The 22,829-nt window shown below is 39.1% G+C and overlaps 1 protein-coding gene across 1 annotated transcript in view; it reads right to left on the reverse strand.

Moving 5' to 3' along the window:
• Positions 1-1,109: 1,109 nt before the first annotated feature.
• kcnh1a (potassium voltage-gated channel, subfamily H (eag-related), member 1a) overlaps positions 1,110-22,829 on the reverse strand; it is a 346,721-nt gene continuing 325,001 nt past the window's right edge. Inside the window, exons 12-13 of the mRNA XM_063055717.1 lie at positions 3,114-4,250; positions 1,110-2,742 (exon numbers count right to left, since the gene is read on the reverse strand). Of these exons, the coding sequence (XP_062911787.1) occupies positions 3,408-4,250 (843 nt within the window). The 3' untranslated portion in view covers positions 1,110-2,742; positions 3,114-3,407. The remainder of the gene's footprint in view (positions 2,743-3,113; positions 4,251-22,829) is intronic.

A 22,829-nucleotide genomic window follows, 5' to 3' on the forward strand; every position in this document is an offset into this window, starting at 1 on the left:
GTGCTGCAGAAACTTGTGTTGCACAAAAGAAAGTTGTTCTTACTTATATAGGCATTGCCTTTAATCTAAGAAACAGCATTACAATATGACTCAAGATAAGCTGATTAGTCTTGAATTTTTGGTAGTATTGAGATATGATTGTTCAGTGACATGAAACCTACCTCTTACTGGCTTTTAGTTCAGCTAGAATATTTTACAATAAACTGATCTCCATTCTGAAACAATTAAATCTGCAAGTTTGTAGTGCTTTTTTCCAACTTAAGATATGACAAAGTATTTTCAGTCAATGAAATAGGTTTTTTTAACTGCTGTAAAATTACTGTTAAGGAAGATTACCATGGTAAAGAGAAAATTTTTCAAATTTTAACCATAAGCAAATGACAACAAATGTGTAAAAAATGATAACGTGGGCCATTTAACATGAGCACTATCAACATTTTATAATTTATGCACAAACAAAGCTTCTATATGAGTAAAATATTCTTTATTTTTGTAAATAAAGTTTACATATCTTTATAAATCAAACATTTGTGCTTCATGTCCCATTTTATTATAGGAATAAATATGATGTGCATAAATTCTGCATAACGTTGCAAAACTGTTACATGTGCCACTACAGGCAGCTTTCCTGGCTGACCACAAAAATAATTCCTAAACTTTTCAGTACATTTGTCATGCTCATGGTTGTATATGCAGAATTATAGTAATGATAAAAGTGTATAGTTGGACTGAAACCAATATTGTAGGTAATTTGGTGCTTCTTTGACTAGAAAAGAAAATAAGTGAAGCACATCCCAACAAAGCTCTAACCCTACTGCGTTATGCAGATCATGCAAAAATTAAACTAAATGAAAACAGAATTTCTTTGAGAACAAGTATTAGACTTTTTCCCAGTCACGTTGAAGGTTTTGTCCTTTAGATATCTCCCACAATTCTAAAATTTGAGCCATTTATTGTTAAAGCATTTATATTCTTACATCTTCAGTGTCTTATTAACAGCCTGTTGCTTCTGTACATATTAATCTGTTGATGTGACTTTAAATCAGGTAATTAATTTCCTATGAGAATATCCAGGCATTTTATGCTGCTAAAACAAATTCAGACAGTGTATTGCTCATTTACTATGTGTACACTTTTTCTGATGCAATACAATAAAAAGGTTTACAGCAGCAAGAATAAAACAGAATGATTAGAAACTTGTATCAATTCATTCTTCTGCCTACTTAAAAGCAATATAAGGTTCTTTGGAAATCAAAATTCTTATGTAGAATGTCAGGCAGTTGAAGCAATGTGCTCTGCTAAACTATTAAAATATACACTGTAATAATTAAAGCATGTTTTTAAAATACCTCCTTTGCAGTCTCGATTATATAATATGGTAGCATCTATTGATTTATCTTAAGCTAAAGAATAAAGATTATTGTGGAAAAGTTACTTGGAAATAAATGCAATTAGTTTAACAAAGACTTGGGTATGATCTCAGTTGCTATCTTTTGATAATTTAACTTTTATTTGACGAATGTAAACATAAGTTCAAGTTTAATTAGAAGTTTTATTACATATACTATTCAATCCTGTTCAACCACCCTTTCTACATTCTACTCATTTGAAATTATCTATTATCGATACTCTGGGAAGAATTAAATATTGTGCAGAACCACCATTTACCTTAGTTGGAACAGTATAAATATTTTAAAGAGTTCTAAATATCATGAACAAAACTGAAACTAGATTCATTACTTGCAGCATTCAAAGAAAATTATTTTATAATTTTTTTTATTGTTCCCTCTTACTCTAGGATCAGCCTTCTCGCTAAATTGGATTATGTAGGCCTGCTTCAATTTTGTCTTTCAGGTGTAGGATGCTCTGTAATCCTTACTGTTGAAGAATATCTTATTTCGGCACATTCAGGTCAGCATACGAGTCATTGCAGTAGATTCTTGGGAAAATCAGTTGTTTATTGAATAATTTCTCCAAGCTCATTTTTGCAAATTATCAACACTTAAATTTTAAATTGTTGCATTCAACTTCATGGTGCAAGAGGATACTTAATTTTTGTACTTTTGTAATTAATTTTTGCTGTCAGCAGGATCATCCAGGATGCTGCAAAAACATTTGGATTCCATGGCAACTTTTAAGATAGTGTATGTAACTATATTAGTTACTTTAATTAGTGGAGGTGTTTGAGGATTATTTTTGGGAAACTTTATATTTAGGATTTGTCTCTTCGAACTTGTATAATCTAATAAATTCTTCCACTGCTCGTAAGACCTCAACAATGAATTCATAATAATAATTCCTTTTGTATTTCAATAACAATGTCTAGTTCCACAGAGTGACAGAGGTGGATAAGTCATTAAGATAAAAGTTTGATATGAACTGCTTAATGTAAAGGTTATCATGTTTAGTAACACTGATGCGAGAATTTGGGCTACAGACATTAATCTGCCAGTATCCGTTATGAAATTGTTTAGATGTTTCAAATTATTGCAGCATCTTTACTGGAGAATGAAAAATTATCCAAGGTTCACTGCCCTGATGAATAAAATTTCTTAGTATACCCAATGAGTATAAAGGGGTCTCAGTACTGAAGCTCCATATTTAAGAGTATTGACTATCCAAGAACCATACATTAAGAATAGCCATAGGATATAAGATACCGGAGAACCCCTGCATCTTTGGAATCATCTGGTATAAATTGGTCGCTTCAGAAGGAAAAATTCCAGCTGTGGTGTCAGAAAACTGCAAACAAAAACAGTAGAACAGTAAAATAAACAATCCTGACGGGAAACAATTTTTACACTGAATTTTTGTTTTTTTTTAAAAATACACTTCAATTTGAGCTGCTTAAAACAAAAGTTAGAGTTTGGAGTAAAGCCACAAAGAGCAATTTTTGCTCTTTAAAGCCAATGAGGTACAAATAGCTTAAATAGTATTATGTTCTATGGTCATAAAAACAAACTTAACTTTGGTAAATAATTAATCTACAGAATATAGTGCAGATTTGTAAAAAATCACCATTTTTTGTTTACACCTGTGAAATAGGCTGAATCACATAGAACAAAGAATCCTGCGTTACCCAAATTAATTATCCAAAAAAGTGTGGCAGTTACCTTTTGTGATAAGATGTAAAAAGCCAGCATGTCAAAGATATTTTAGATTGTGTATTCATAATTTCATCACTTTTAAACTGATCATCATATATTCACCAGCAAATCGGCAAAATCTGTAGTATTTTTAGTCTTCATTCTGTAAATGTGGCAATCATACACCTTTTTATGTATGCTTCCCAGGAAAGTCATGAATAAACAAGATTACACCCCACCATTCCATTGTCAAGCAAAGTAAATTTTCACCTGTATTTTCTCATTGTAATTTATTTTGTATTAATGTAAAGACCGTTTCAGTTAGAACTGCTGATCTTCCTTCTCAGACTCTGGGGTTGTTGGTCTCGATATTTCAAATACTTCCTGTGGTGAATGTGTGGACCTTGCATTTAATATTCTCAGTATTTCTGAAAGTTGTTTTTCAATGTTAGTGATCTTGTTATTAAGTGATTTGATATCTTGTTTCAGCTCATTCTTTACTTCCAGTATGGTGGCTTGAAGAGTTTGTTCAGGAATTGGACAAAAAGTATGCTTTGCCTCTGTAAGCACAGGGCTTCTGTCCTGAGGGCTCCGTGTTTCCCCTGCATTGTCTAATCTCAAATCACTCTTTGTGATGCCACTGTCAAATGAGTCTGTTTTTCTCAGAGACATCTCTTCATGTGCTTTAGTTCGTTCTGGCAAAGTTTCCATGGATTCTGCCTTGGACACTTTATTCCAGTCTTCTGCTTTGGAAGCAGAGTCTTTATACTTTGACGAATCCTTGCGCTTAGTGGACTCACCAGATTGCCTTGCAGTTGCAAATTGCTCAGATGTTGGAGCTTGCAACTTATCTTGGTCTGATGTCTCTGTTGACGCTCTTACCACTTGTGAAGGGATTGGAGTTGCAGGACTTTCTGTAACTGTAACTACACTGGTTGTTGCTGCTACGTCCATCACAGGGCTTTGTAATTGTGAAGGACCTTTCTCCACATCCTCAGCTTCTTTTAATCGCTCTGCTGCCAAGCGTGCTTCTTTCTGCTGTCTAAACCTTTGGAAAAGTCTGCGGACTGGATGATCAGGAGGTAGGTTTAAGGGTGCCTCATTCTTTCTCCTCATCCTTTCTTCTTCTTCACGCTTCACATCACTGATCTTTCTGAACACAATCTGTACCAATGAAGAATGGTAAAAATTATATTAATAGATCTTTGTGCATCTTCCATTGTGTTATAGTTAAAGTTGTGACATTAGTGATACAGAGTGACAAAGATCATATTTAGCTTCTGGTGCATTATGGTAACATACTGTTTTATACTATTTTTCCTTTTTAATGTCTTGCAACTTTGACCTGCATCTCTTAGATTAGATTAGATTATGAGGACACGCAGTCTTCTCTTATTGTCATTTAGTAATGCATGCATTAAGAAATGATACAATGTTCCTCCAGAATGATATCACAGAAACACAAGACAAACCAAGGCTAAAAAAAAACTGACAAAAACCACATAATTATAACATATAGTTACAACATTGCAAAGCAATACCGTAATTTGATAAAGAACAGACCATGGCATGGTAAAAAAAAAGTCTCAAAGTCTCTCCAAAGTCCCATCATCTCACACAGACAGTAGAAGGAAGAGAAACTCTCTTCCTGCCCCGAACCTCCAGCGCCGTAAACTTGCCGATGCAGCACCCTGGAAGCACCCGTCCACAGCCGACTCTTGAGTCCGTCCGAAAACTTTGAGCCTCCGACACAGAGGACAGAGCACCATCTCTGCTGAGCGCTTCGACCCCGACCCCAGCAACAGTTAATAGGCAAAGCTGAGGATTTGCGGCCTTCCCCTCTGGAGATTCTCGATCAGACAGTAGCAACAGAAGCAAAGCAGGCATTTCAGAAGTTTCTCCAGATGTTCCTCCGTGCTTCTCGCATCTGTCTCCATCAAATCAGGATTGTGCACGGTACCTACTTAACAAATATGATATCATTTCGTGCTGCCATCTTCTCCTCCCCATCTTGCTGAGGTATCTATGAAACTATGAAACTATGAACTGGTTTAAGATTCTAATGAAAAATCTCTGACCTGCAAAGTTAATTCAACACCTGCAAAAACAATTGATCTGGCCTATTGTGTTTTTCTAGAATTTTCTGTTTTTATTCCCTATCTAGAAGTTGGTCAAATCCATAGATAACAGAAAAAAGCAAGCTATGCCTTTTCTCACTGTTACCATCAGGTAGGAGGTACAGAAGCCTTGAAGGCACACACTCAGCGATTCAGGAACAGCTTCTTCCCCTCTGCCATCCGATTTTTAAATGGACATTTAATCTTTGAACACTACCTCACTTTTTAAATATATTATTTCTGTTTTGGCACTATTTTTAATCTATTCAATATACGTATACTGCAATTTATTTATTTATTTATTTTGCTTTCTATATTATGTATTGCACTGAAGTGCTGTTGCTAAGGTACCAAATTTCACAACACATGCCGGTGATAATAAGCCTGATTCTGATTCTGAAAGTGTATGCCATCTTGCTTTCGTCAGTCAGAGCAAGAAGTATGACAGTCAGGAATGAAGCTGTAGAAAACTTTTGTAAGGACACATTTGGAGTACTGTGTGCAGTTCTGGTTATTTCATTACTCAAAGGATCTGGAGGCTGTGGCGTGGATGCAAGAGTGGTTAGACAAACTTAGATTGTGTTCTCTGGAGTTTTGGAGACTGAGGGGAGACACAATAGAGATTTATAAAACTATGGGAAGCATAAATAGAGTAGTTGGAGTCTTCTCCCACAGGGTAGAAATGTCAAATGCTAGAGCACGTAGCTTTAAGGTAACAGGGGGAAAGTTGAAAGGACTTGTGCAGGGTAAGTTTAGAGAGTGGTAGGGCCTAGAACATGCTAGAGGTGGTGGGGGAAGCAGGCATGATAATGGATTTTGAGACATTTAAGACAGACATTGAATGTGCGGGGAATTGAGGGATAAGGACTATGTAGAGGCAGATACTTCTGTCAAATCTGGCAACGTGATCGGCACAGACATTGTGGGCTGAAGGGTCTTTTCCTGTACAATACTGTTCTGTCCTTTCTTCAATACAAATAGCATTTTGTATGTATAATACCTGTATTACAGAATTATCTAGACATGTTATGTACTTTTCTTTTACACACACTAGTTCAATTCTACAAACATAGTCAACACTTGCTACTTTGCTTAACGCTGTTAAATCCCATCATGGACAAATCTCCTGTTACTACCAAATATACATTCAGTGACCACTTTATTAGATACACCTTCAGAACCCGGTGTGGTCTACTGTTGCTGTAGCCTTCAAGGCTCGACGTGTCATGTGCTCAGAGATACTCTTCTGCACATCACTGTTGTAAACCGTGGTTATTTGAGTTAATGTCACCTTCCTGTCAGCTTGAACCAGTATGGCCATTCTTCTTTGACCACCCTCAATAATAAGATGTTTTTGCCAGAGAACTGCTGCTCACTGGATGTTTGTTGTTTTTTGTACCATCCTCTGTAAACTCTAGAGATCGTGTGTGAAAATCCCAGATCAGCAGCATCTGAGATACTCAAACCACCTATCTAGCACCGACAATCATTCCATGGTCAAAGTCACTTAGATCACATTTCTTGTCCGTTGTAATATTTGGCCTGAATAACAACGGAACCTCTTGACCACGCCTGCATGATTTTATGCATGGAGTTGTGGCCATGTGATTAGCTGATCACGTGGCTGATTGAAAGAGAAGCAATATATAATACAATGTTAAGGGTAATGATAAACAAAAATCTGCAGGTTTACATACATAAAAGATTTCAGGGCAAGTTGAGAAGGAAAGGGATTATTACCTTTAATAATAGAGGGCATGCAGTATAAAACAACAGATAATGCCTGATCTAACTATTACATGCATTTTCTGTTTTATTCCAACATCTTGAAATCATTTGATTTGTTTCTGAGTATATCTGACAGGGTTTTCATTTGATGTACATCAGGCATAATTTTTTATGACTAAACTGCAGTTTCAGCTTTTAAAATTTTCCAGTGAGAACTGACAGTAGGCACTCAACTGGCAGCATACTTAAGTTTTGTTTTGCTTCTACAATCTTTCTATGACTGAAAGTTTAACGCTAGTATTCCCTTTCTTTGCAATTGTACTGTATTGAATTCTAGGTATCATATAAAAGTACATAATGTTTAAAATATAAATCTTGATAGGGACAGCTTCTGGCAAATCTGTTTTATTTTGGAGCATAAAACAAACGCTGAAGGAATTTAATGGGTCAAACGGCCTGCTTGGAAGGAGAGGTAAGTGGATTAGGAATTCAGTACAGGGTTCCCCTGTGACCATTTCCTCAGCAACAAGTCCTTTGGATACTGCTGGGGGCTGGATGGGGGAGGGGGTGAAGACCCATCGGTGCCTGGCAGCAGCAGCCAGACTGGTGGCACTGTGACCAGGGCTGAGGCTCAACAGGGAATGATAATATCAGGCAGTATGGTGGTTATAGGAGACTCAATAGTTAGGGGGATAGAAACGAGATTCTGTGGCCGCAAAAGAGACACCAGGATGGTGTGTGCCTCCCAAGTGCTAGGGTCAGGATGTAATGGTATTCTCAAGGGGAAGGATGAACAGCCAGAGGTAGTGGTGCATATTGGCACCAATGACACAGGAAGAAAAGGGAAAGAGGTCCTGCGAAATGATTAGAGTTAGGAAAGAGGCTGAAGAGATGGACTTCCAAGGTAGTAATCTCCAGATTACTCCTTGTGCCACAGGCTGGTGCAGGTAGGAAAGAGGGACAGCACAGATGAATGAGTGGCTGAGGAGATGATGCAGGGGACAGGGTCTCATGTTCTTGAATCAATGGAACCTTTTCTGAGGAAGGGTGACCTGTACAAGAGGGATGAGTTGTACCTGAACTGGAGAGGAACTAATATCCTGGCCAGGAGGTTTGTTAATGCTACACAGGAGAGTTTAAATTAGTTTTGCAGAGGGCTGGGAACTGAGCATTAGATTAGTACAGGAAGAACTGGACCAGAAGGAAGATGTCAGAGAAAATATTGAAAGGCAAAATCGAAATAACGGTTTTGATGGGTCGGATAGTTTGAAATGTCTATATTTGAATGTTAGAAGTCTTATGGGTAAAGGTGATGAACTTAGAGCATGGATCAGTACATGGAACTACAATGTTGTGACCATTACTGAAACTTGGCTGAGAGGGGCAGGAATGGGTGATGAATGTACCAGGTTATCAAAGTTTTAGAAAGATAGAGAAGGAGGTAAAAGTTATTGTGGGGGAGGTTGCGTGGACAAAATTACATCTACACTCAAGGTGGAGGGTTCAGACATTGAATCTATTTAGGTAGAACTCAGGAATCGAAAGGGCGCAATCATACATTGATGGGATTGTACTACAGACTCCCAAATAGCGGGACATTGAAGAACGGATATGTAATCAGATTAAGGAAATGTGTATAAATAATAGGGTTGTTGTCATGGGAGATTTCAACTTCACCAATTTAAACTGGAACCTTCTCAGGGCAAGGGGTTTAGATGGGTCAGATTTTGATAAGTGTATCCAAGAGGGTTTCTGAAATCAGTATATAGACTGTCCAATGAAAGGAAACGGTTGTACTGGACCTGGTGTTGGGTAATGAGCCTGGCCAGGTGACTGACCTTCCGGTGGGTGAGCAGCTAGGGAACAGTGACCACAACTCCTTAACTTTTAAATAAGGATAGGTATGGTCCTTTTGGGAGAGTTTTAAATTGGACTAGGGCAGATTACGAGGGTATTAGGCAGGGACTAAGAAGCTTTAATTGGGAAGATTTTTTCTCTGGCAAGTTTACATTGGACATGTGAAGGGTGTTTAGAGACCAATTGCACAGAGGATAGGAAAGGTGTGTTCCCCTTAAAAGGTAGGACAGGGATAGAAAGATATCCAGAGAGGTCAAGAAGAAAAAGGAAAAGTATGTAAAGCTTCGGAAGTTAGGATCAAACAAAGCACATGAGGAGTATAAAGAATTCAGAAAAGAGCTAAATAAGGAAATTAAGAAAGCCAGGAAGGGCCATGAAAAGTCCTTGGCAAGTAGAATGAAGGTGAATCCGGAGGCATTCTATACATACATCAAGAGCAAGAGGATAACTAAGGAGAGGGCAGGACCACTAAAAGATAAAGGGGGAAATATTTGCTTGGATGCAGAGAATGTGAGTGAGTTACTTAATGAGTACTTTGCTTCAGTATTTATCAAGGAGAAGGATATGGAGGACCAGGCGATCACTGGTGAGTGTATAAATGTGTTAGGGTGTTTAGAGGTGAAGGAGGAGAAAGTGTTGGACATCCGAATGAGCATTAATGTGGATGTCTCCAGGGCCTGATGGGATTTACACCAGGTTTTTGAAAGAGACAGACAAGATTTTTGAGTCCTTGACCAGTATCTTTATATCCTCTTTAGGCAAGGTCCTGGAGGATTGGCAAGTCACGAATGAATTTCTATTTAAGAAGGGAATGGAGGAAAATCTTGGGAACTATAGACTGGTGAGTCTCAAGTCAGTTGTAGGAAAATTGCTTGCGAAGGTTCTTAGGGGCAGAATATATGGTCTAATTAGGGAGAGCCAGAATGGCTGTGTGTGAAGCAGGTCATGTCTTACCATCTTGATTGAGTTTTTTGACAAGATGTTGGGAGACATTAATGAGGGTAGGACAGTGGATGTTGTCTACATGGATTTTAGTATGGCATTTGTCAAAGTTCCTCAAGGGAAACTAATCCAGAAGGTTAAGATGCATGGGGTCCATGGCAAATTGGCTGATTGGATTCAGAATTGGCTTGTGCAGAGAAGAGACAGAGGGTAGTGGTTGAAGGGACTTGTTAGAACTGGAGGTCTGTAATTACAGGAGTTCTGCAAGGATCTGTGCTGGGACCTGTTCTGTTTGTAGTGTACATAAATCACCTGGATGAAAATGTAGATGGGTGGTTTAGTATATTTAAGAATCAGGTTTATTATTACCAGCATGTGACGTGAAATTTGTTAACTTAGCAGCAGCAGTTCAATGCAACACATAATATAGAATTAAGAAACCAAAATATAATAATAAATAAATCAATTACAGTATATGTATATTGAATAAATTAAAAATTGTACAGAAACAGAAATACTATATATTTTTAAAAGTGAGGTAGTGTCCAAGGGTTCAACGTCCATTTAGGAATCGGATGGCAGAGGGGAAGAAGCTGTTTCTGAATCACTGAGTGTGTGCCTTCAGGCTTCAGTACCTCCTTCCTGATGGTAACAGTGAGAAAAGGGGATGCCCTAGGTGCTGGAGGTCCTTAATAATGGACACTGCCTTTCTGAAACACCGCTCCTTGAAGGTGTCCTGGGTACTTTGTAGGCTTCTACCCAAGATGGAGCTGACTAAATTTACAACCCTTGGCAGCTTCTTTCGGTCCTGTGCTATAGCCAACCGCCCCCCCCCCCACCTCCATACCAGATAGTGATGAAGCCTGACACAAATCTATAGAAGTTTTTGAGTGTATTTGTTGACATACCAAATTTCTTGAAACTCATAATTAAGTATAGCTGCAAAAACTTGCCTCCTTTATAACTGCATTGATATGTTGGGTCCAGGTTAGATCCTCAGAGATCCTGACACCCAGCAACTTGAAACTGCTCACTCTCTCCACTTCTGATCCCTCTGAGGATCGGTATGTGTTCCTTCATTTTACCCTTCCTGAAGTCCACAATCAGCTCTTTCGTCTTACTGACATTGAGTGCCAGGTTGTTGCTGCTAGTTGGCACTCCGCTAGTTGGCATATTTCACTCCAGTACGCCCTCTTGTAACCAACTGAGATTCTACCAACAATGGTTGTATCATCAGCAAATTTATAGATGGTATTTGAGCTATGCCTAGCCACGTAGTAATGGGTATATAGAGAGCAGAGCAGTGGGCTAAGCACATATCCCTGAGGTGCACCAGTGTTGATCGTCAGCGAGGAGGAGATATTATCACCAATCCGCACAGATTGTGGTCTTCTGATTAGGAAGTTAAGGATCCAATTGCAGAGGGAGGTACAGAGGCCCAGGTTCTGCAACTTCTTAATCAGGATTGTTGGAATGATGGATTGCAGATGATATCTAGGTTGGTGGAATCTTGGATAGTGTAGAAGACTAGCAAAGAATACAGTACAATATAGATCAGTTGCAGATATGGGCAGAGAAATGGCAGATGGAGTTGAATCCAGATAAATGTGAGATATTGCATCATGGTAGGTCAAATGCAAGGAGACAGTGCACTGTTAAGGACAAGATCCTTAACAGTATTGCTGAGCAGAGAGATCTTGGGATCAATATTCATAGCTCCTTGAAAGTGGCTACACTAGGTCGAGAAAGTGGTTAAGAAGGCTTATGGAATGCTTGCTTTTATTAGTTGAGGCATTGAGTTCAAAAGTCAAGAAGTTACGATGTAATGTTATAAAACTCTGGTTAGGTCACATCTGGAGTACAGTATTGCATACTGTTCTGGTTGCTCGCTATAGGAAGGATGTTGAGGCTTTGGAGAGGGGGGCAGAAGAGGTTTACCAGGATCCTGCCTGGTCTAGAAGGCATTTGCAATCATGAGAGGCTGAATAAACTTGGGTGGTTTTCCTCTGGAGCAGCGGAGGCTGAGGGGAGATTTGATAGTGGTTTATAAGATTATGAGAGGCATAGATAGAGAAGACAGAGAGTATCTGTTTCCCAGGGCAGAAATGTCTAATACTGGAGGGCATGCATTGAAGGTGAGAGTGCTAGGTTCAAACGGGATATGAAGGATAAGTTTTTGTTTAAATCAGAGTGATGGATGTGCTGCCTGGTGTGGTGGTAGAGGCTTTTAAGAGGTGTTTGGATAGGCACATGGATGAGAGGAAGGTGAAGGGACATGGGCATTGTGTAGGTAGGAAGGATTAGTATTTGGGTGTTTTAAATTTCCTTTTTAGCTGCTTTGGCACGACGTGGGCAGACAGGCCTGTTGCCATGCTGTCCTGTGTTCTATGAAATGTTTACTTGCTAACTAAAACCCAAAAAAAAACGCTGATTCATTTCTCTGACAAAATGTTCAACGCTGTGGAAATACATAAAATTTAAAATTTTCAAACACAGGCAAAAATCCAAATTATACACCCAGCTACCAAGTATTTGGATAATGCTGCTGTTTTCTGTATTTGCAGTGACAATCTGGTTTGTACACAGTGTCCTTGTCTCAAATGGATCCGCTTTGATAAATCTATTTTACAAAGAGCTTCTCTGAAGTCCTCCATTATGTTTCAGGTGTTGCTACATCAAGCTTCCTGAATCAGTCTTTAATTGTGTACTTATCTTGAAAGGAGTACAAAAATTGGGAACAGATGTTCTCAGGGAAATGTACGGAAGAAATGTGGCAAATATTCAGGGGGTATTTGCCTGGAGTTCTGCATAGGTATGCTCCAATGTGACAGGGAAAGGATGGTAGGGTACAGGAACCATGATGTGTGTACAAAGGCTGTTGTAAATGTAGTCAAGAAGAAAAGAAAAGCTTACGAAAGATTCAAAAAACTAGGTAATGATAGAGATCTGGAAGATTATAAGGCTGGCAGGAGGGGGCTTAAGAAAGAAATTAGGAGAGTCAGAAGTGGCCATGGGAAGGCCTTGGTGGACAGGATTAAGGAAAACCCCAAGGCATTCTACAAGTATGTGATGAGCAGGAGGATAAGACATGAGAATAGGACTAACCAAGTGTGGCAGTGGAAAAGTGTGCATGGAACTGGAGGAGATAGCAGAGGTACCTAATGAGTACTTTGCTTCAGTATTCACTACGGAAAAGGACCTTGGTGATTGCAAGGATGATGTACAGCGGACTGAAACCTTGAGCATGTATATATTAAGAAAGAGTATGTGCTGGATCTTTTGGAAAGCATCAAGTTGGATAAGTCACCAGGACAGGACGAGATGTACCCCAGGCTACTGTGGGGAGGATATTGCTGAGCCTCTGGCAATGATCTTTGCATCCTCAATGAGGATGGGAGAGGTTCCAGAGGATTGGAGAGTTGCCGATGTTGTTTCATTGTTCAAGAAAGGCAGTAGAGATAGCCCAGGAAATTATAGACCAGTGAGTCTTACTTCAGTGGTTGGTAAGTTGATGGAGAATATCCTGAGAGGCAGGATTTATGAACATTTGGAGAGGCATAATATGATTAGGAACAGTCAGCATGGCTTTGTGAAAGGCAGGTCATGCCTTATGAGCCTGATTGAATTTTTTGAGGATGTGACTAAACACATTGAAGAAGGTAGAGCAGTAGATGTAGTGTACATGGATTTCAACAGGGCATTTGACAAGGTACCTCATGCAAAGCTTCTTGAGAAAGTAAGGAGGCACGGGAGCCAAGGGGACATTGCTTTGTGGATCCAGAACTGGCTTGACCACAAAAAGCAAAGAGTAGTTGTGGACGGGTCATATTCTGCATGGAGGTCAGTGACCAGTGGTGTGCCTCAGGGATCTGTTCTGGGACCCCTTCTGTTCATGATTTTTATAATGACCTGGATGAGGAAGTGGAGCAATGGGTTAGTAAATTTGCTGATGACACAAAGGTTGGGGGTGGTTGTGAATAGTGTGGAGGGCTGTCAGAGGTTACAGCGGGACATCAATAGGATGCAAAACTGGGCTAAGAAGTGGCAGATGGAATTCAATGCAGATAATTGTGAGGTGGTTCATTTTGGTAGGTCAAATATAATGGCAGAATATAGTATTAATGGTAAGCCTCTTGGCAGTGTGGAGGACCAGAGGGATCTTGGGGTCCGAGTCCATAGGACACTCAAAGCTGCTGTGCAGGTTGACTCTATGGTTAAGAAGGCATACGGTGCATTGGCCTTCATCAATCGTGGGATTGAGTTTAAGAGCCGAGAGGTAATGTTGCAGCTATATAGGACCGTGGTCAGACCCCACTTGGAGTACTGTGCTCAGTTCTGGTCGCCTCACTACAGGAAGGATGTGGAAACCACAGAGAGGGTGCAGAGGAGATTTACAAGGATGTTGCCTGGATTGGGGAGCATGCCTTATGAGAATAGGTTGAGTGAACTTGGCCTTTTCTCCTTGGAGCGACAGAGGATGAGAGGTGACCTGATAGCGGTGTACAAGATGATGAGAGGCATTGATCGTGTGGATAGTCAGAGGCCTTTTCCTGGGGCTAAAATGGTTAGCATGAGAGGGCACAGTTTTAAGGTGTTTGGAAGTAGGTACAGAGGAGAGGTCAGGGGTAAGTTTTTTTTAATGCAGAGAGTGGTGACTGCGTGGAATGGGCTGCCGGCGACAGTGGTGGAGGTGAATACGATAGGGTCTTTTAAGAGACTCCTGAACAGGTACATAGAGCTCAGAAAAATAGAGGGCTATTGGGTAACCCTGGGTAATTTCTAAGGACATGTTCAGCACAGCTTTGTGGGCTGAAGAGCCTGTATTGTGCTGTAGGTTTTCTATGTTTCTAAGATGATAACCTCTGCTATCATTCTTTCTCATGATTACAGCATTCCCCTTCTTCAGTTCTCACTTCACCTACTATTAAATTCTATTCATCCTCAGATAATATGTCCCATTCCAACCCCTTTTTTTGCTAACTGGAAGGATCATTCCTTAGAGAATATTTTTGTTTTTCACCTCTCTGGCACCTCTTTGCTAAGCTGTTTAACCTTTTTTCCCCCAAGATCTTTTGAGTGAAATAGTTTTTGTGTTATTTCCATTGTTGTTGGTCTTGGAAGGACTCTTCAACAACCATTGTTTCATGTGCATTCATATCTTATGGTATCCTTCCAGTTCAACACCAGCTCCCTTGCATTCCTATCTGTTCACTCTTTTCTTTGATCGATTTCGTGATCTTCACAAAAGCATCGCAGTCCTCAGTACCTCAATCTTTTTACTTCCTTAGCATTGTGTAGTACTTTCTACAACCTGCTTTTAGTAAATTCTGCTTGACATTATCACTAGTCTTAGAGCTGTGGGTACCAAGGATAATTAGAATTCACTGTGTTTAGAACAAGTTCAGAAGAGGGAAATTGACATTTTGCTTAGAGTTATTCACTTCGATGCATCAGGAGGAAAATGAGCAGTTTGGACACCAAGCTCAATACTGGGAAGGCCAGGATTGTGGAGGCCCTGATAAATTTAATTTGAGATTCACATTATCATTGATTTCACAAGTTTGTTGCTTTTGTATTGCCTGTTGATACAGCAGGAACAATGGAGAGAGAAAGAGTAATGTGGAATGGTCGGATCGGAATAGAGTATCATACCAACACTTTGGGAGGAGGGAAGAATACAAGTGCACGCAGGGGTTTTAATTCAAGAGTTTGGAGTAAGGAATGGTGGAGATTAACTAGACCTGCAAAATTAAAACAGATTGGGCCCTAGACAATGCAGAATCACAGGAAACTTACAGTAAGGAATATGTCTATTTTGGACATCAATGCCTTGGAATAGCTATCCAACCACATCCCCCCTTCAACCTTGCTATTAGATGTTTGGATTTGTTTTTTCAAGTTATTTACTTCAATACTTATATCTTTTAAAGGTCCAGATGTAGCCCAGAAACATAAAGGCATACAGGAAATGTGGTTTACAATTCCAGGCAGCGCAATCTACTCCATGGTATTTTATTCCTCGTTGTTCATTATTTTGCCCCTTAAATACCTTTTCACTCCTTATTGAGATAGCCCTTTGTATCTTTCAAAAGGTTACTGCTACGCCATTAAGCAAATAGATTGTCATTTCCACAACAGATTCAAGATTCTGCAATGCTGGAGGAACTCTGCAAGTCAAGCAACATCTATGGAAGGGAATAAATAGTCAACATTTCAGGGCAAAACCCTTCATCTGCTTGACTTACTGAGTTCCTCCAGCATTTTGAGTGGATTGTCATTTAATTAAATTTCCTAACTTGTATCTACAGTTTATTCCATTGCTTTCTTTTTGATTTCAGTATTCAGTTTAATAAATAAAATGTTAGCATATTATCTGTTATTACAAGGCAGCCACTTTAGCTGTACATTTCCCATAGTATCTCAGATTTTTAGCACTTGCAATTATTTGAAAAGATATATAGAAGGCTACTCAGAAAGTATTCGATGAGATTCATAAAAAGCTTACTGCCCCAGTTAAGAGCACATAGGATTAGGGGCTATATATTCAATAGTTCAATGGTTCCATTTAATATCAGAATTTGTACAATGTGTACAACCTGAAATTCTTGCTCTTCACAGACATCCACAGAACAGAAGAGTACCCCAAGGAATGAGTGACAGTAAAAATGTTAGACCCCTAAAACCCCGTCTTCTCCCCCCTCCCAGGCACAAGCAGCAACAAAGTATCAACCCTCCCCCTTCCCCACTAATTTCAGCAAAAAGCATCAACACCAATTATCCACCAAGTAAGCAACAGCAAAGGGAGATCAGATCTGCAGTACAACAAAAACTAATTGTTCAACTGACAATTCCACATACCACAGGCTCTCTCTCTCTCTCCCTAATAAAGGGGCAGAGAGATGTTGCTCAGTAAGAGACGAAAAACAAACCAACTTGCTGAGTTTGGTTTGGATAGTGACATAGCTAACTAGCAGAAAGCACAATTAAGATAAATATGTCATTTTTAAATCCACAAACAGGGGATCATCCAATTATTAGTATTTGGATGTTGCCAAATTTGCTCATGATACAAGTGTAGGTGAGTTAGCAAACTGTAAGGATAGGAAGCGCATAGCAAGAGATTATGCTGAATAGAATAATAGGGGTAAATGTGCAATTATTCACATGGATGAATGAATGAAAAAGTTAATTATTATTTAAACAGACAGAGACCAGAAAATATTGTGATACCAAGTGATCCACGGTGTCAGATCATGAAACATAATAATGTACAGGTACCGGAAAGCTAATAGAATGTTGGTCTTCATAACATTGGTTATGGAGTATTGCGTTCAATTTTGATCTCCATATTAAAGGAAGGGTGAGCTTCCCTTTTGGAGCACCCAGGTAGATTTCTGTGATGAAGGAATTGATGTATAAACTAAGACTGAGCAGGTGGACTTCTATGGAGTGAGGTGATCCTATTAGACCAAGGGTTCCCTGTGTCTGATCTCCCCTTCCAGCCATAGTGTGTACTTGGGTGGTTTGGCTGAACTGCTGGTTAATGGAGATGCCAAGGATACTGTACATCCTTCTTTCACCGGGTTAACAATGGTGAGTAAAGCAGAAATAGTAATGCCTTTAAATGTCAAGTATAAGTGAATTGTGTGTGTGTTTTTCTTGTTGTTGGAGGTGCAAATTCTCTAGTGTAAAGGTGCATGGAATTCATGGTTGTTTGGATTCAGAATTGCTTTGCTCATAGAAGACTGAAGGTTGTGGTAAATGGGTATTATTCTGGCTGGAGGTCTGTGACCATGGTATTCTGCAAGTGTCAGTGTTGAAACCTCTGTTGCTTGTGCTGTATATAAATGGCTTGGATAAAAATGTAGGTGAGAGGGTTAATAAATTTGTAAATAACACAAAGCTCTGGAATTGTAGACAGAAGATTGTCAAAGGATACAGCAGAATATATATTAATTACAGATACAGGCAGAGAAAATGGCAGATGGACTTTAATCTAGACAAATGAGGAGTTGCACTCTGGGAGGTCAAATGTTGCGGTAAGTATACAGGATCCTTAACAGCATTAACGTACAGGAGGATCTTCGGATCCAAGTCCTCCTGAGACTGACAATGCAAGGGTGATAAAGATGATGTTTGGCATCAGAGGGACACGAGATTGTCCAGATGCTGGAATCATGAACATCAGACACAAACGTCTGGTGGAACTGAGCAGGTTAGGTAGCATCTACGGAGGGAAGTGAACAGTCAACACTTTGGGCTGAGACCCTTCAGGTTGGCATAGAGTGTGTATTGCTTTCATCGGTCAAGGCATCAGTATAAGAGTAAGAAAGGTATATTGCAGCTGTATAAAACTGCAGTTAGATCCTAATTGGAGAATTGTGGGGTGCAATTTTGGTTTCCCTTTACAGGAGGTGGCTTTGGAAAGGGTTCAGAAGAGACTTGCTTGGATGCTGATTGAATTAGAGAATATGAGAGCTTAGAGAAACTTGGGTGCTTTTCTCTGGAGTGTTGGAGGTTGAGGGTATAGCTAATAGGAAGTTTTATAAGATTATGAGAGGCTTAAGAAGAGTAGACAGTCAGAATCATTTTCCCAGAGCAGAAATGTCAAATACTAAAGCACATGCATTTTGGGTGAGAGGAAAAAAATTTGAGGTGATGTGCAGGGCTTGTATTTTCTACATGGAGAGTGGTAGATGCCTAGAACATAGAATGATATGGTACAAACTCTTAGCCCATGATGTTGTGCTGACATTTTAACCTACCCCAGATCAACCTACCTTTCCCCCCACATAACCTATTTTCCTTTCATCTTTGTGCCTATCTGCCTCTACCACCACCCCGGCAGTATGGTAAAATATAAAAACATAGAAAACTTACAGCACAATACGGGCCCTATTTGACTATCCACATGATCAATGCCTCTCATCATCTTATACACCTCTATCAGGTCACCTCTCATCCTCTGTCGCTCCAAGGAGAAAAGGCTAAGTTCACTCAACCTATTCTCATAAGGTATGGTCCCCAATCCAGACAACATCCTTGTAAATCTCCTCTGCATGCACCCACCACTCTGTGTAAAAAAAAACTTATGGACAAGAGATCTTATCTAAGTTTCCATAATGTCCTGTAGATGCCAATCTAGTAATTGTACTGCATCAGCTCAACTAGAGGCACTTCACGTCCTGCATTTGCTTCATTTGCCTTCATAAATCCATGTATTGAGTACAGGAGATGGGACGTTATGGTGAAGTTGTATAAGGTGAGGCCTAATTTGGAGTTTTGTGTGCAGTTGTGGTCAGCTACCTTCAGAAAAGAGATGGATGGTAAGGGTATGGAGGGCGATGGTCCTGGTGCATGTTGATGGGAGTAGGCAGTTTAAATGGTTTCAGCATGGACTAGATGGGCTGAAGGGTCTGTTTCTGTGCTGTACTTATCCATGACTCTGACACTCCCCCTTATACTTTCCTCCAATCACCTTAAAAGTATGTCATTATGTATTAGCTTTTGCCACCCTAGGAAAGAAAGGTGCTGCTTCTCCAGCTCTATCTAAGCCTCTCACTGTCTTTACATTCTATTAAGTCTCCTCTCATCCTCTCTAAAGAGAAAAGCCATAGCCCATCAACCTTTCCTTATAGGACATGTTATCTAATTCAGACAGCATCCTGATAAATCTCATCTTCACTCTCTCTAAAGCCCTGCATCCTTCCTATAATGTGGTGACCAAACTGATTACAATAGTTGAAGTATGGTCATACCATAGCTTTATAGAGCTGCTATATTACCTCGTAGCTCTTTAACTCAGTGCCCTGACTAATGAAGGCCAACACACCATATGCCTTCTTAACCACTATGTCAACCAGACTGCAACTTTGAGGGATCTGTAGACTTGGACCCAAGGATCTCCCTGTTGCTCCACACTGCTAAGAATGGTTGCCACGGGTGATGGTGGAAACATTTAAGAGACTTTTAGATAAATACATGAATATGTAGGGAATGAAGAGATTAACTTAATTTAGCATTGTGTTTGATGCTAAAATTGTGGGCAAAAGGGCCTATTCCTGTACCACACTGTTCTATGATCTAAAGATATTTGCCACTTTCAAACCAGACCTGTTGTGTTAGGTCCTGTTGCATTCAGGCATGGACTGCTTCATTTTCTGAGAGGCTGCGAATGGAATTGAACTTCTTATTTGTCAACATATATCTCCACTTCTCTCCTTAAGATGGAAGGGAATTCATTGTTAATCATTTTGAAAAAATTATTGCGATGCTGGAGGTTTACTGTCTGCGTGAGATGATGGGACTTTCGAGAGACTTTGAGACTTTTACCGTGCCATGGTCTGTTCTTATCAAATTACAGTATTGCTTTGCACTGTTGTAACTATATGTTACCATTATGTGGTTTTTGTTCGTTTTTAAGTCGGTTTGTGATGTGTTTCTGTGATATCATTCTGGAAAAACATTGTATCATTTCTTAATGCGTGCATTACTAAATGACAATAAAAGAGGACTGCGTGTCCTCATAATCTAATCTAATCTAAAATTAAGGTCTGAGGAAAGGCGCCATGATGTCCTGCAGCTGGGAATGATTTATCTCCAACAACCACAACCAGAGTCCTTTGGGATAAATAAGATTCCAGCGACTAGAATGTTTTTACTTTAACTCCCACTGATCAGATTAACTAGGGTTCCTCAAAACCATCCTCTATTAAATGTCATAGTTTCACACTTGCCTCACCATTGTATTTCAATTCTAAATGCCATCTTTTCAATCTTGATCTAATGAGATTCAAAGTTGAAGTGAAAAGATTATTGTTGAGAATGGGCCTCCTGATAACACTTTCATTCATTAGTTTGGTTGAATTTAGCCTGTTTTAGTGAATAGGAGACTTCATCCAGTTTTCCACATTGTCCTCTGGATGCCAATCTAGTAATTGTACTAGATCAGCTTGACTAGAGGCACTTATGGTCAGACATTCGCTTTATTGTCGAGTTTCCAATTTCATTGCTGTATCCAAAGCTATCAGTTGAGATGTGGCATGTGTTGAATTGGCTTGTATGATGGGAATAGTAGAAGGATGCAGAGATCATTTCTCTAACCAGCATTTTCATCAGAACACCAGCCTCCAGGCAGAATACACACCATCTACAACCATGCTCTGCCTTCTTTGGGCAAACCAATTCTGAATCCACACGGCCAAGTTTCCATGGCTTCTGACTTTCTGAATGAGCCTACCATGGGGAACCTTATCAAAGGTCTGACTAAAACCCATATACACCACAGCCACTGCTATATCTTCATCATTGTTCCCTGTCACATCCTTGAAGAATTCAATCCAGTTTATGAGACACAGCCTGCTCCTCACCTCACAAAGCCATGTTGACTATGCCTAATCAGACTCTGTAATCAGGTCACGTCTCATCAGTGGGAGAGAAAATGTTCTCCGACCTGAAACTTTGACACGGCTTCTTTTTCCACAAATACAACTGAGGATTTCCAGCATTTTTTGTTTATGTTTTAGATTTCTAGCATCTGCAAATTGTGTTGAATTTCACTTTGCTGATATAATTAAGGCAATTTCTATTTATCTTCATTAAGTAAAATCTATAAACAAAGAGAACTGGTATTTGCCTCAAGACTATTGTCTTGAAATTATCAGCTGCACAGAACATGTGTGAAAAGTCTTATACAATTGCCTGTGGTTTAAAATATTCCTAGACAGGCACAACTATGACTTATCAGGAATGCGAGGCAGTTACATTTCAACAATTAAAGATTTATAATGTTTTTAAGTCTAATATTGGACTCTTTGAGTCCGTACCAAATAAAACTCGACTAATGCTTCTTGAACATGTGGAATTATAAGTTTTAACTAGTACCAAATTCAATTTATTACATTATTATCATTGGTTTCGAGGAGTCAAAGAAAGGTAATTAAATATCCTCTACGAGGAAGGTAATGTCAGTCCTTCACACAAATTATTATAATTTTATCAAGAGGAATAAAGTGTACTTTTCATTTGCCAATTATTAACATTTCTAGTGCAAATTGTGGCCAAACAGCTTATTGTAAAAAATTCATTTTTATTATATTTGCCAAGAGTGACATCTACAATGAACCAGTGCATTAAATATATTTAATGTTTCAGTAATCAATCTTTAGCAAAATTTACAATTTAAAACCACAGCGCAAAATGAAACCAACTGATTAGCCTAATTTTAATGAATGAAAATACCAGTTTTAAAAATTTACAAACCTATTTTCTCATTATCTTGCAGTTCAATCATTAGTTCCCTGATTTTAAAAAAATCATTCAGACCTGAAAATAGAATCCTTGATATGTTTTCACCCCAGCTCTAGCTTAATTTGTAGAGCCTCCACAAAGACCCATAAACAGTTTAAATTAGCAGAAAGCTCCAGTGATAATCAATGTATGCTGGAAGTGCTTTTTGTTGGAGACTATTTCGAGCTTGCTATTATTAAACTAGAGGGTTGTGGATGCTTGCATTGTGCTGCGGGTTACTTTGCTTACAATTCCTTGCTCACTTTATCCCAATATTAGGAAACTATACCAACATGAAGTTGCAATTAATGAGAACCTCCAGGCGAATGTGTACAATTATAGGAGTACTACAACATGTAGCAGATTATGATCTGCTTCAGAAATTTGGCTTCACTGAAATCAATGAAAACATTGCGAAGCCTGTGTACTGTATACACAACTAAGAACAAATTTCTATCTTTCACCTGCAACAAGTTGTATTTTCTTTCTAAGTGATTATGAATTTTGCAGAAGAACAAGATTTTAGAGTGGGATTAAGCTTTGTCTGCTCTGCTGTACATCAAGCTCATAGTTCACCTGACACCTCAGCTCTATTTTCCTGCACTGTTTCCATATACTTTGATTTACTTAATGTCCAGAAATGTATTGATGTTTTGAATGAAACTAATGATTGTTTTTTTTTGCCCCAAAGGCCTGTGGAAATGCAAACATTTAGCATTTCCTTTTTCTGAGACTGTGACCACTGCTAGGGGAAACTATGTTCCCCATATTATCCTGTTAAGATCTATAAGCATTTTGTAAGTTTAGATAA

Source organism: Mobula hypostoma, chromosome 8, assembly GCF_963921235.1.
Source record: "Mobula hypostoma chromosome 8, sMobHyp1.1, whole genome shotgun sequence".
NCBI classification, from domain to species: Eukaryota; Metazoa; Chordata; class Chondrichthyes; order Myliobatiformes; family Myliobatidae; genus Mobula; species Mobula hypostoma.